This window comes from Podarcis vaucheri (assembly GCF_965113315.1).
Source record: "Podarcis vaucheri genome assembly, chromosome: 6".
Classification (NCBI taxonomy): domain Eukaryota; kingdom Metazoa; phylum Chordata; class Lepidosauria; order Squamata; family Lacertidae; genus Podarcis; species Podarcis vaucheri.
The window spans coordinates 24,671,354-24,685,598 of NC_138764.1; the positions used below are offsets into that span (position 1 = coordinate 24,671,354).

Genomic DNA, 14,245 nt, shown 5'->3' on the forward strand with positions numbered 1-14,245 from the left:
TTTTTATTTAAAAAAGAAAAGTAATGCCCCACTGATTTGATTATTATAACCCTGTCTTAGGCTGCAATGCTAAACACAGTGGCTTTGATGCAATGAACATTAGTTGTGCTTAAATCCAAGTGAAATGACTTGGATAAAGTAGTTGCGACTAGCCTATGTCAAGTCCCATTGAAAGCAAATGCAACTAACTTTAAGTGGATTTGGTCAGTTGCTTGGAAGTTTATGTTTCATTGAAAATCAGTGGGACCTACTTCTAAGCTACTGTGGGGTACAATCCGAAATGTTAGTGAAAACGAAGCAGTATTGAAATCAATGGATGCCATTGCATTTAGTGGGACTTAGGCTGCGTTCCTATACCCACTTACCTGGCAGTAAGCCCCACTAAACTCAATGGGGCTTACTTTTGAGTTAATGTGTATAGGATTATGTTGTAAATCACAAGCAACTCGTACTGGATTGTGGCCTTTTGTGTTTAGGGTCAGGTTGACCATGTTCTTTTAAAAGTAAAATATATATATAAACCAAACCCCCAACCCCAGGCACTTTAGAAGCGGAAGTAATTGCATGAAAAATATAACAAATAATGATGATGAAATGCATCACAATTTAGTTGCTAGGTATATTGAGCACAATCTAAAAGTACAGACCCCTAAAAGCCAGGTTGCTCTGTAGTTTAATAAATTGTCACTATGATTTCTTTCAGGGAGAACAAATCTTGGGGCATTACAGCCAAACATCCCGACGTTTGAAAATTCCCTAAAGTATTAAAAGAAGGGGAAAGTTTGATCGGATATCCACTGCAGTGAAGACAAAGACAATATTAGGTTATGATAAACCATACATTTAAAATTTATTGAGCCAAAAATAATTTTTTTAAAAATAGACTCAATGTCATTTCCTGAATGTTAACACAACATATGTTATTTGACGGTGTCTAACTAAAAACCTGAAGGCTGTGTATGGCATCAGAGCAACCTGGCAGTACCACCCAGTCCAATATGAGAAGATTCTTCCTTTTTAAAAACAAACAAACACAATATTTAAAAGAACTCACAATTGTCAAGCAAAAATACCTGTAAAATAAAATCCAAAAATTGAAATTCATTCATCTTGCTTGCCAATGTGTATTAGTCATATATGTTCAATGACATTTTGTAAATTCAGAGAAGAAAATTCTCACCAATTCAAGACAATAGGGATCAAGATTAGTATTCTGTTTTCTGACTTAAAAATAAATAAAATTAAAGCAATCTGCATGCACTTTTTCATCTGTCACCTAGAGTGTACTTTTTCTGTATGATGCATTTCGCTTTGATGTTTCTTGTACGGTAGTTTCATTAATAAATATTTTACTTGATGCAAACCTAGTTAACACAGACATAACTGTTGGAATTAATTTAATTTAACAAAAATGGTGCAACAGTACATTTCCTTCCCACCAAAGCAAAGGGTGTGGGAACCATTTTAGATAGCAAACGAAGGACGTTGCACAATGTAAAATGACTTCCTTGTAATTTTTTCCTGCTTTTCATTTTCTTCTCCCATTTTCTTCTTCACAACTGACATAGATATTGAATATCCATCATAAATTATGGGCATGATCCAGCCAACTTTCAGCTTGCATTTCTGCCATTCAAATCTATGGGACTGTAGAATGATTAATTTGGCTGGATTGTTCTCCAATGGCTTTAAAAAAAAAAAATTGATATAGTGGTGTAATTCTTCCTCCCAAAATTTGGAACCAGCAAGATTTTCTAGCAGCCAGAGAGAGTTGTGGATGAGGAATACACCCTTGTTCCTTGCCAGTATTTAAGGTGGCAATGGCTAATGGATTTTTTACCCTCCTGCTACATTATTTTATCCATCATTTTAGGAAGGCTAACATAATACAGTATATAACACCATTAAAGGTGTTAACCTAACGATCCCTAATAAGTTTACATGTTCACTATGCAATGAGGAAATTCACTTGACAATTTTTAAAATAATAATAATAGAAGACTTGATCTGTGCGCCATCCAACCCATAGCTGAATTTCAGCTATGAAGGTTAAAATGCTATTACTACTTCAGAAACGAAGGCCTTGAAATTGTTCAAAGGCAACCTCTCTTGCAAAAGATTTTTGGATAACTATATTCCTCTTAAGCTGTACATCCAAAGCATATGTTAATTTGTTTAACAGGCTTGCCAAAAAAGAAGAAGGAAAAAATAATCCCTTTTCATTCAAATGAAATTTTATTATATACAAATGAACCCTATGTAAACAATGTAACTTTTATGAATATGAACTGACATTAAAATATTTCGCTTATGTGTGTATGCTCAGCATTTTGAATGTTTTCCTAAGCTGCTTTGGTTTTCTGAAAGCTGGGGGGAAATTAAGAACGAAAACTACGCCATTCCGAACAACATAGTACCAAATTTACAAAGAAATTACTTCGGTAATGTTCTGAACACCAGAAATAAGGTTGTGGCTTTTATAATAACAGTTCTCAGTGAATACTGTGGACCAACTTTTAAAAAATTCTTTCTGTTGAAAATGTGACTACTGTTCTGTGATCTCAATCAAGATTAGTAGGGTGAAAAACATAGGTATATCACACAATGTTTGGATTATTTTAGGCTGCAATCCTATACTCACATTTCCCAGGAGTGAGTGATCCACTGAATTTTTGAGAAGGCGTACATGGGGCTGCCCTTTAAAAAAGAAATTCTGGATGTTATCTTGAGTGAATACAGATTGTAAGCTCCTTTGGGGCAGGGACCTTCCTTATATTAATGTGTACGATTATATGAGCAATCCTGCACCAATTGTGCGCTTTCACACACCCCACATAATGGAGAAGGAAGCCTGACCGCACTCGTGTTTCCTACATATTCAAAAGAACCGAGCGAGATGTGAAATTCAGAGGCAGGAAGGGAGCACCACCCTTTAAAGACCTTTAAAGCAAAATGCAGGGGGAATGCCACAAAGGGAATGAGGAACTTTAAATTTCTGTCCATCTTGACTCCGCACCCTCCCTTTTTTAAAAGCTACACAAATACTCCCATGGTTTCCTCAAAGCAGTGGTTTTCAAGCCGTGTTCCTAAGAGTACTGGAGCTTGTGAGGGGATTTCTTGTTGAGAAAATCAATGGTGTTTAAACCTACCTGGCTTTTAAAAACATAATCCGTCACTGTCCGCCTTCCCCACAACACGCAGTCTGAGTTGAAGGGTATAGTCTCAATTCACGGATAGGCAATGTGGGGTGAGGGCTACTAGGTTGGTTTGGGGTCAATTCCAGGTCTGAGGGGGACTGAATCCTGGTCGGCCTCTTCCTTGGTCTGTGATGTCCTTCACTTATCTGGTAGCATCCCAAGGTCTCTGAGTATTGTCAAGAGCTGAATTTCCCACAATGCCCCAGAGCAAAGCTATGCCAGCTGCATTGTGGGAAACAAGACTTGGCAGCTTGGCCCAGCAAGCCAATGCTGCTCTGAATGCTGGGTTGGATTATTATTATTATTTTAAAAATGGGGCTCCAGGGGGGCCCACTCAGCAGTGGGCCCTGACGGCTGCCCAAAGCTGCCAGGATACGTCCCAGAATCCTTTGCAACACACGAGGAATCTGCTGTAGCTCAGCACATGGGCGGTCGTGGCAAAAGTTCCTTTGGAAACGAGACACCTGAAAATGCCCGCCCTAAAGGATGGAAGCGAACTCACGAAATGTGGATGGAAACAGAACGCATCGCAATCTCCCTCCCTGACCTTTCTGCACATTTGACGCTGATAGCGTCGCTTGTCACAAAACGCCACAGTAGCAGGAGGCTCAAACAGCAGTTTGAGGGCTGAGAAAATGTGATATCTCTGAAATAGAAGCTGTTTTTTAAAGGAAAGTTAGCTCGGTTGCTGGCTCTAGACTTGCAATGAGCAGAGTTCTGCTTGTGCTGGAGGAAGGGAGCAGCTTTGGGGGTTTATTTCATTTCTTTTTCTTTTTTTTGGTCTGTTCCTCCACCTCCCTGTGGCCTCACTACAGCTGCTTCAAAGGGCTGGGGGACCCTCTCTGGCACAGTGGGGGGCAGTGGTTCTGTGACCTGCAGGGGAAATCTGAAAAAAATGGGCTCCTCTCTTCTTCCAGTGGGGAGCTTCGGCTAGATTCCTCTAGAAAAAGAAGGAGCCCTTCCATTTGCCAAGTGGCAAGTCTGGAGCTAAGTGACGATTACATCAATTCAAAATGACCACCTGGGTCACTGAACACGCCATACCATTTGTATTATTACTTAGTGTATCACCTAAAATGATGGAGGGCGGCATGGAAATTTTAACAACAACAACAACAACATCCAACTAGTTCCCCTCTCATTTCTGTTTTCCACCTGTCAAGGAATCTGTCTTTCATCTCAGGATGGAGACAAATACCAGCCGGAATATATATATATATATATATATATATATATATATATATATATATATGTATGTATATGTATTATAAATATAATAGTGGCACTTTAATTTTCAGGTCCTTCTCTAATAATCCCTAGCATGGAATTTGCCTTTTTCATGGCCCGGCATAAGCTGGGTTGACATCTTATGAGTATGTATGTGATATTAAACCTTTTTTTTTTGCTCCAACAAGTGTCACTTTATACTGGTTTACATTGGATTTGCCATTTTCCCACTCATTCTCTCATTATTGTTGGCCTGAGAAAGGTATTGCTCTACCTTTTAGAATGTTTCTTACTGGCCAGAATACCTACCTTTGCTTTTTGTTCTCCTTTTACTCATGCTGATTCCTGGTGTGTAAACCTCTATTGAGTTAGAACTAATTGGGAATTCTATATGCTAATTTGGAAGAATTTGAAATCTACCCTGTTGCATTAAGGCCTGCCTAAATGTTATGCCTGAAAGCAGGCTTGCAGAGATCATGCAGTACAGTAGCTATGAAAATCTCAGTCCAAACATAAATTCACTAGGTAGCACTCATTCCCCATTTGTAAGCAGAAATTAAAACTACCACTGCTGCCTATTTTAGAAAGGTGCTTCCTGAACCAAAAACCTAACTCCTGAGGCCTCCTGCTTTCTCTCACACACAGAGTTTTACAGAATCTGTTTTCTGCAGTGTGCTCATGATACAGTTAAATCACATGATTTCCTGGGAACAGTAGTTTCTTAAAGGTGCTGGGAATTGTAGCTCTGAAAGAGGTAAACGACAGTGCCCAGAATTCTTTTGGGAGGGGAAGTCATGTGTTTTAAATACATGGTGTGTGTCCTATCATATGCTAGCACTGTCCCTAATTCGCATGAGGAATCTGTGCTTTCTGGTATCTGGAATCTGTGCTCCAGTATTGACCCTCCTTTGTTTTCTAAGAAGTTGAGGGTGAGTTTCAAAAATATTGAGATGCACTACAGTTCTACAGGCGTCTTTCCACCCCATTCTAGTGTGCATGCATTAGATAAGGATCTCACAATCAAATACACACGCATACACGCAGAAATGCCAGTTTATGGATTACCTTTCACCCAGCCCCAGATGCCTGTCCCAGGTACTGAAGGTTGCTGAATGTGTTTGAAATGAAGCTGTTCTCTTACCACCAGATGAATTGTGAGTGTAAGCTGGCTGGTCTTTTTACTTGCACATCTGCTTTGGGAGTCTGCGAAGGGCAGGCTTTTGCTCAGTAAGTTAATACCGGCAGAGAAGAGGTGGTCTTCACGACAGAGAGCGGAGGAGGATTGCTCAGGCAGCTATCAGTGGAATGCTGAAAACTCAAGATAAGGAACAGTGGAGTATTCCTGCTAAATGAAATTTTGGAGGATTTGCAGCACACTCGCGTTTATGGAAAAGGTAAGATTTGAAGAAGCAAAGACAATGGAGGGATTTTCTGAAATAAGACATATTATGAAAGGCTGAAAAGGAATAATCTTTCATCATCATCATTGTCGATTTATTAACAGCCTTCTAAACACCTGTTTCAATGTACACTAAAGATAATTGAAAACAGTTAAAACACAAAAACAGCCAAGGCAAAACCATACAAAACAGGCCCTCGAGGAAAATACCCATTTATCCAGCTTGGAAAACCTGTCAGGAAAAAATGCCTTCAGTTGTTTTCGTAAAATGCAGCTAGTGGGCACCTGCTGACAGGAATGCTATTCCATAGATCCGGGCAGCCACAGTAAAGGCCCTGCTCTTGAGTTACTGCAAGGTGGGTTTCTGAGATCTTTGAAACCTGCAGGCGATACTCTCCCACAGACTGCAGCTATCTACTGGATGTGTAAGAGATAAGGTAGTCTCTCACTTAACCTAGTCCAGAGCTGTATAGAGAGCCTTATATGTTAGTATCGACACCCTGAACTTAGCCCGGTAGCAGATTTGCAGCCAGTGCAAATCCTGAAAACAGAGTATTTGCACACAGAGCACATTGCAGGAACACAACTTGTGAGGTTTCTAATCCATGGGCAACCGGGATCAAACAATCCCAAGCCAGGAATGGTGGTAGTTGTCTGTTCTCACAGAATTCTGCATCTCCAGTGAAAGAGTTGGATCCAGGAACATGCCTGGATATACAGTTTCCAAAAAAGAGAGAGGAAGAAATCAATAGGGCTCAGGAGGTTGAAGTAATATGTGAAAATTATACGATGACAGATGTTATGTTCGCTATGATGGGATGCATCCTAACTGTAAGAAGAAGTTAGACAGTGGAATACATACCCTCCACCATTTCTCTGATGAAAATAGGGAAGTCCTGTTCCATAACAACAACAACAACAGCCCCAGCCACTCTGGGCAGCTTCCAATATACATAAAAACATAATAAAACATTAAAAAACTTCCCTAAACAGAGCTGCCTTCAGATGTCTTCTAAAGGTTGTATAGTTACTTACCGTATCTCCTTGGCTCGGAGGTCGCATGACTCCATACCCTCCAAGATTTCTCTGATGAAAATAGAGACGTCCTAAGGAAAAGTGGGACATTCCTGGATCAAACCAGAAACCAGGATGGCTTCTGTAAATCCAGGACTGTCCCTGGAAAATAGGGACACTGGAGGGTCTGTGGAATATGGTAGGCAGGTAGGTTTTAGCTTTGCACCTTCAATAATCCGAAGAAAATGAAGTGCAAATAAGCAAGTTTGCCCTGTGTTCATGGTTCTCTGTATTGGTTCTCTGCATTGAGACTGGGCTGAAGTTAACATCCGCAGCAGGTGGAGATACATGGGCCCCAAAATAAGAGCTTACAAAGAGCCTTGCTGGATCTGGCTAAAGATCCAGAATTCTGTTCTCACAGTGACCTGCAAGCAGGAGAGGAGTGCAACCCTTTGTGAGGACGCTCAGTGTTTTGCACTGTAGCACAAAACCAGGAAACACATACAGGTACTTTCTAGGCATTCTCCCCTCATGCCGCTACAATTGTCTGAGGAAGAAAAGTGAGGACACGTTCACTAGCCCTGCCCCTCAGTTGGATGCTCATTGGCCATGAGCGCCCTCTGGCTTGGGTGGAAGACCTAGGAGAAAGGTCTGGCCAGGAGGGAGCCAGCTCTCATAAATAGGCTCCCTGTGGGATTTAGGATCGTGATTGTACTAGGGTTGCAATACGTCCGGAATTTCTTGTGTTCTGAATTTTACTTCTAGAAATATGGCAACCCTAGATTGTACAAACTCACAACTTTTCTTGTTTAAAGCTACCATATCAACTCGGTCGTAAATGTGGGTTTCCCCCCCATCCCCAAACAACATGCCCAGATATATATGCACATATATATATTAAAATTCATTGTTATTTCATTAGAATTGACTGGGTAACATCTTCTACATATGTAATTTATGTTTCAAAAAAGAGGTGGATTTTTTAAAAAATCAAAAACCTTCACTTTCTATTCATACACGTGGAGCAAGACAGGTAAAAAAAGGGGGGAGGGTTTATTAATTTGCAATAAATAAGTTTTTTTCTGGACCACAGTCAGTAAATAATGATAATCTGAAAACAACAATTATAATTATCAACATGATTTCCTAAGAACTCAGTGAATAACTTATTTACATTATGAACATATAGTGGATTTACAGCAGTTTAAATGCGTTGTTTCCCCACCAAAGAATTTGTGCTGAGAAATCTTTGCCACTGTTCCCAAACAAGCCATTGTTTCCATACAGGAAGTCTAAGGATTCCCTGGAGTCAAGGGATGAACTAGTACATGGGTCACCAACCTATAGCCCAGGGGACTTGTTTATTGGACCCATGGCGACCCCCGCCACCTGCTCTTACCGGCGTGGCACGGGGACCCACTTCCAGGTTGGAGGAGCACCGGAAATAGCTTGTGTGCATGCGCACAGGCCTCCTCCTACCCGGATGTGCACCAGAAATAGCATATGTGTGCGCGTACAGGGGCGCGGTCCCCTGTCCGCCGCACAATCGTCGCTGGAGACACCAGCCCAAGGCAAGGAAAGCTTGGAGACCCCTGAACTAGTATTATGAACTTAGCTTAGGCCACCCAGCCTACAGGCAGAAAATGGAATAGCACAGTCCAAAATTGGCCAATATGATTGGTTAGCAATGTTGAAGCCTCTAGCTTGGTCAGACATGATACACAGGAGTCTAGCCTTGTGTCCTTGCCTGGTTCCGCATGCTGCACTTCAGCAAGCATCCAGCCCTTAACTCTCCCTGTACCCATCAGCATTTTTGCTCCCATAGCCTACCAAATCATTGACTTCCAGTACAGACACCCACAGCCTCAGCCTGATTTTGACAAGCGGGACATGCTGGCACATCCAAAATGGCAAAATTGTGAGTAAGATGTCCTCCCTCCGAACCGCTGAGCTCGCATCGTTCACGAACGTTAAAACTGACTTCGGAAATCTTCCAGCTCCACATACAGAGCAGGAATCATATGATTGCTATTTCCTGGTACAGCTCCCGTGCCAGATAACTTACTCAGCTATAGAGCATTGATGAGCAATTATAGGCTTTTCGCTTGACGCAGCCTTCTCCAAACACATAACCTTATATACATATTTCCCAGGCTTGCCATCAGATACTCAGAACACACTCATTCTAATTGAAGTCATTCAAACGGAAATAAAACCTCCATACACAGTGTAATAGAAGTTGTAATTTTAACGTTAGACATTTCCTTTTTGCTTTACAGGAAAGCAGTGCTAAAAAGCTTAGATGTTTTGAACAAGAACACTTGCATTTGTATAGGGTTACATTTTTTCTTTTTTTCTTTTTTACAACAGAATAGAAAGTATGCATGCCGGAAATATTTGTCTGCTGCTTTTTCTTTATTTCATGTCTGATGCACCACACCTATCGCGGGCCCTTGAACTCATTCTTATGTTGGCAAGGGAGCAATTGTCAGCACTGGTTAAAATGACCACTCAACTCTTGAAAAAGCAGAGTTAAGGTGCATTCAGGAGGACAGTCTTTCCCGAATTACTCCATATGCCCATTTTTTGGCAGTGCTGCTTTGCTTATTTGCCAGCCATTCTTGTGCCTTCCTGCGTACTGGCAAACATGCTGGAAGGCGAAGTTGGACTTTGAGTTATGGGCAGGGAAGGGGGACTTTATTTGCTTTGTGTTTTAATGCAAACATATGTAATCCACCCTTCCCAAATCAATACAGGAACCAAAACATAGCTATCCTTCTTTAGTGAGTTCACGCTGGGCTGCACTGGCACATGTGACTGCATCCTTCAGCATACTCCTCAAGTGTCCTGATTTTCCCAGGACATCCCAGACTTACAGAAGCAATCCTGGCTTCTGATTGGATCCCAAGCTGGTGCTTGCAGTGACTTATACGAGACCAGCTGACTTGTACCAGAGCATGGCACCAAAAGATGTGCCTATGATGTATCCCAGATGAACAAGTCACAGAGAAAGATGAAACGAGCACAGGGCTGCTATCAGATTTGGGGATTACTCCTTCTTGGGTGTCAGATTTGGGTAAAATTCAACATCGAACCCAATGTGACTTCCAGGAAGCCACCAGGTAAGTCCAGTTGCTGTAGTGACAGGAAGGAACAGAGCAAAGCAGTGCTGAAGTTACAGGACAAAGGGTAGGGGAGACCTTCCTGCCATCCACAACAATCACATGCCCGTTCTCCTCTGGTTGTTTGGTGGTGCCAACTAAGCACCCCCTCCCCTATTTTTTTCTTGTTTGTTTCAGCTGGACAATTTTAGGAAGGAAAACCCTCAAGTGTCTTTCTCATTAACAGTCAAGTTTCTAAAAGATATAGACAGAACACGATCACCTCCAATATTTCCTTACGTATCTGCAGACACAGCTAGCTCAATGCAGTCTCCAGAAGCTGAGGCTTGGGTACTGTGCTCCAGGATGGGAGGGCACTATTTGCTGCTTCACCTCAGGTAAGAAAACAACATGCATCTACGCCTGCTTCCCAAGCCGTTTTAGCCAGACCATGGCTCTCTCATAGCCTTCTAAACACTGCACCTCAGGGAGTCATCACAAAAAAATGGGGCAGTTCACACCCCTTGTCCTCTTTTAATTCAAGCACAGGAGCTCAGGGTTCCTAGACATTGAATATATATTCCTGGGGAAACTCGGGCCTGGGAGGCTATATGTGTCCTTGCAGCCCTCTCTCTGGCTCTTGAAAGTCCTCCCAGGCCACTCCCCCTCTCTCCAGGCCACACCCCCACACACCCTGGGCCACACCCTCTTTGATTATTTTTGCCTTGAACTCTGATAACGCCTGCACAGAGGATAGAGAGGGGTGTGTGAGAGAGTCTGTGTAGAAATTCGCCCACTTTTGCTTCTGCCCACCACAGGCGTGTGGCCCTCAGAAGGTTGCCGAGAAAGGGAATATGGCCCTTGAGTTGGCAAAGTCTGTAGGAGGAGGATGGTGCATCTTCCAGTGCCAAAGTGCTGGGTTCAAGAAGGAAAAACAAGCACGACCAGACACCATCTTTAGATCAGGAACTTTGTGATCACTATATCAAACTCGGCAGTTTAAGGGTCCTCTCCTTCAGCATAACAGCTTTGAATGAAACTTTCACACAATCAAGCTTAAAGAGAAACAGAGCAGTCCTCTTTGGGTGCGTCGCCTGACCATGCATAGGTGTGCAGGAGGCCAAGGGTTTGCACCTGAGGACTTCTGACAACATTCCTGTGTTTAGCAGCCCTCCTCTCATGACCCTGAAGTCTGGAAGTGTGTGGTGGAGCCAGCATACCCAAAGTGTGGTTGGTGTGGATATTTTTTTACTATTACCTGGTTAGGTTGAATTCTTTACGTGGTGGATGCAGAGGAATTGTGGGGGGGATCACCAAGGGAAGAAGGCTCAGAGCCCAGGGAGTGGTGGTAGGATGATGATCAGAGGGAGAAGAGAGAGAAGACTGGGAAGATGTGTCAAAAACCGAAGAGCTAACAGGGTTTAGTGAGCTGGGAGAGTCTGTGGCAGAGAGAAGTCCAGAATCAGAGGCACAAGCCAGTTCTGCAGAATGCACAAAAAGCATATAATTCTGACAAAAGAGACACAAAACTTTTGATTCCTGAGTAAACAGGGAGGGAGGCCAAGAGGCAGAGATGAGCCAGGCTGGTGAAGAGTCATTGGTGTCTCCCCCTGCTGCTGCGACAAACTCCCCTCTCCCCCTTGTCTCCCAGAACCAGAAGAGGCATGAAAAGGGCGGAGCAGTGATAGTGTGATGGCCTGGGATTTGGACTCGGAGGCTGAACCTGAGGAATCCCAGCCTGCACAGGAGTCCCCGCCTCCAGAACCAGCTGAGCCGGGGCTGGGGCCTGAGCCTGAAGGGTCCTCACCTGTGCTGGATCCTCAGGTGCAGGCACCAGCTGAGTCTGCTTTGGCCCCTGAGGTGATGGAGGACCCATTGCCTGCAGGTGCTCCACTCTCAGCCCGTCAGAGGAAGCTGAGGTTGCCTCTGGGTCCAGTAACCCTCCAGCCTCTCCTGAGATGCAGAGGCTCAGGGCAGAGAGGCGGAGGGAACTAAGTTCCCGCAGAAGGAGTGCTCACCTCCAGGCCAGGAGAGGCGAGTCACCTGTGGACCGGGGCCGCCCTATGCCTCAGGGCAGATAAAAGCCAGCCAGCCCCAGTCCCAGGTTGTGGGAGCAACATTGTGGGTAGCCTGTTCCTGCCTGCACCCTGTCCTGCTCTTCTGCCAGAACTCCTGACCTCACCCGACTCCCCGCCTTAGACTCAGCTTCAGCTTTGACGGACAGCCTCTATACCGCACCCTCGACCTTGGACTGGACTCGGACCTCGCCGCATGGTTAACCTTTGGGACCAGCACAGATAGGCTGCATGCAGACGCAGTATCTGATTGCTTGGGGAAAGCCCTGGTGAGAAGGAAACTTATCGACAGCTGTCAGGAGGAGGGTGTTTCATGGGGACCTATTGGAGATGAGCCACTGTGCTCATTAGGCCTGACACTCAGCCAAGTTCTGCGAATATGTGCTTTTGCTAATAGCTAACTCCAGCTCTGAACGTGTGATTTACTGCTGGATCGCTCTTTGACAGGTGGGCTCGTATAGGAAGCTGCTTTATACTTAGTCAAACTAGTATAGCTCAGAGTTGTCCACACTGACTGAAGAAGAAGAAGAAGAGTTTGGATTTGATATCCCACCTTTCACTCCCTTTAAGGAGTCTCAAAGCGGCTAACATTCTCCTTTCCCTTCCTCCCCCACAACAAACACTCTGTGAGGTGAGTGGGGCTGAGAGACTTCACAGAAGTGTGACTGGCCCAAGGTCACCCAGCAGCTGCATGTGGAGGAGCGGAGACGCAAACCTGGTTCCCCAGATTATGAGACTACCGCTCTTAACCACTACACCACACTGGCTCTCACCACTGACTGGTGGTGACTCTCCAAGTTTTCAGGGAGGAGGCATTCCCAGTCCCATCTGGTGATACTGGGGATTGAACCTGCTACTTCTGAATGCAAAGCTATGGTTCTTTCTCCAAAGTAAACCAGCTTTAATTCTATCATAAAAGTTACCTGGGTGCTCCACTCCTCCCAGAATAATCTCTCCCTCCCTCCCCACACACCCATTCAGGAAAGCCTTTGATGTGTTTGTTGCTTATAGCATTCTTTGCTATGCTAACATTTTCTTTGTTGCCTGCTCAAAGCATGTTTTCTCTCAAAGACAAATGACATGTTGTTTTCTAAATGTCAAGCCAGCCCATAAGATAGCTGAGCCTCACAATATTGTACTGAGTTGCTGGGGTGTGTGTGTGTTAAGCTGTACGCCTGAGTCCCTTCTAATTCCTGTATCTAGCAAGGATTCATTTGTTGGAATAGCCAGGCCAGCTTCTTGGTAATGGCCCCCTAAGTATGGGTTGTTAGCATGACAAAGGAAATGGCTCTGCGCTAGGGGGCAATGCGTGGGCCTCCCTCCCTCAACTGACTGGTACTTAGAAGGAGCTGGGTTAGAAGCAAGCTGCAGGGAGAAGCCTGAGAGGGAGAGACATGCTTGATTTCTGCTTGAATCCAAGGCTGAGGCCATGGGAGCAGTGGCGTAGCGTGGGGGGTGCAGGGGGGCCCGGCCGCAACATCTGAGGGGGGTGCGCGCTAATCTAGTGGAAGAGACTCGAGTGCTAAAATCCACGGGTTAGGGGGCGCAAATTACTTGCCTTGCCCCGGGTGCTGACAACCCACGCTACGCCACTGCATGGGAGAAGCAAGTCCTTATGCTGTGAGCCCCTCCATCATAGGCTCAGGTTGTAGATATGTGTAAGTATAACATACATCACAAAGACACCACAGTTTCATTCCGAGGAAACCAAACCCTGGTTAAGTGCCTGGAACCCCTGGAATCTTGCACCACTCTGAAATTGTGGTGGTGTGCAAGAATATGTTAGAAGCTTTTAAAAAGAAATGGGACTGTCATGGTGGTTAAAAGGAGAAAGGGAGCATCCCTGGAAATGACACAAATGAGCGATATCACAATATGCGTAGCCAGGAGCTATATAGCTGAGTCAGCTTTATAGTTGTGGTATGAATAAGAAATTACGCCAGAATATCTGCTCTGGAGACAGTAAAACGTGATGGTTTGTTCTGTTCTTCAGACGTTGTACCAGTAATTTTTTTCATACATCAAATTTGTAAAGTAAGCAGGAATGTTATATGCATCTTAACAGGTGCTGCCTAACACGTGTCCGTCACCACAAGGTCGATGACAACACTGCAACAGCTATTGCTAAGAAATGTATAGGTAACATGACCAGAAGGGAAATGCCAAGAGTCAAAGAGCAAGAGATCATTCTATGATTTGAGCCTTCAAGAGGAATGGTTTACACCAATGGTA

At 44.0% G+C, this 14,245-nt stretch overlaps 1 protein-coding gene and 2 long non-coding RNA genes across 4 annotated transcripts in view; 1 reads left to right on the forward strand and 2 right to left on the reverse strand.

Annotated features, from left to right (window-relative positions):
• The window catches only part of LHX9 (LIM homeobox 9), a 46,726-nt gene extending 44,893 nt beyond the window's left edge, over nucleotides 1-1,833 (forward strand). Inside the window, exon 5 of the mRNA XM_082225533.1 lies at nucleotides 704-1,833. Within this exon, the coding sequence (XP_082081659.1) occupies nucleotides 704-760 (57 nt within the window). The 3' untranslated portion in view covers nucleotides 761-1,833. The remainder of the gene's footprint in view (nucleotides 1-703) is intronic.
• The window catches only part of LOC309533911, a 49,028-nt gene extending 44,719 nt beyond the window's left edge, over nucleotides 1-4,309 (reverse strand). The window contains exon 1 of one of the 2 annotated variants that reach the window (XR_014220522.1): nucleotides 3,150-4,309. This is a non-coding gene — a long non-coding RNA (uncharacterized lncRNA). The remainder of the gene's footprint in view (nucleotides 1-3,149) is intronic. The other variant, XR_014220523.1, reaches the window with a different exon arrangement.
• Nucleotides 4,310-6,171: 1,862 nt separating this feature from the next.
• Nucleotides 6,172-14,245, reverse strand: part of LOC309533908 — a 54,892-nt gene continuing 46,818 nt past the window's right edge. Inside the window, exon 6 of the long non-coding RNA XR_014220502.1 lies at nucleotides 6,172-6,531. This is a non-coding gene — a long non-coding RNA (uncharacterized lncRNA). The remainder of the gene's footprint in view (nucleotides 6,532-14,245) is intronic.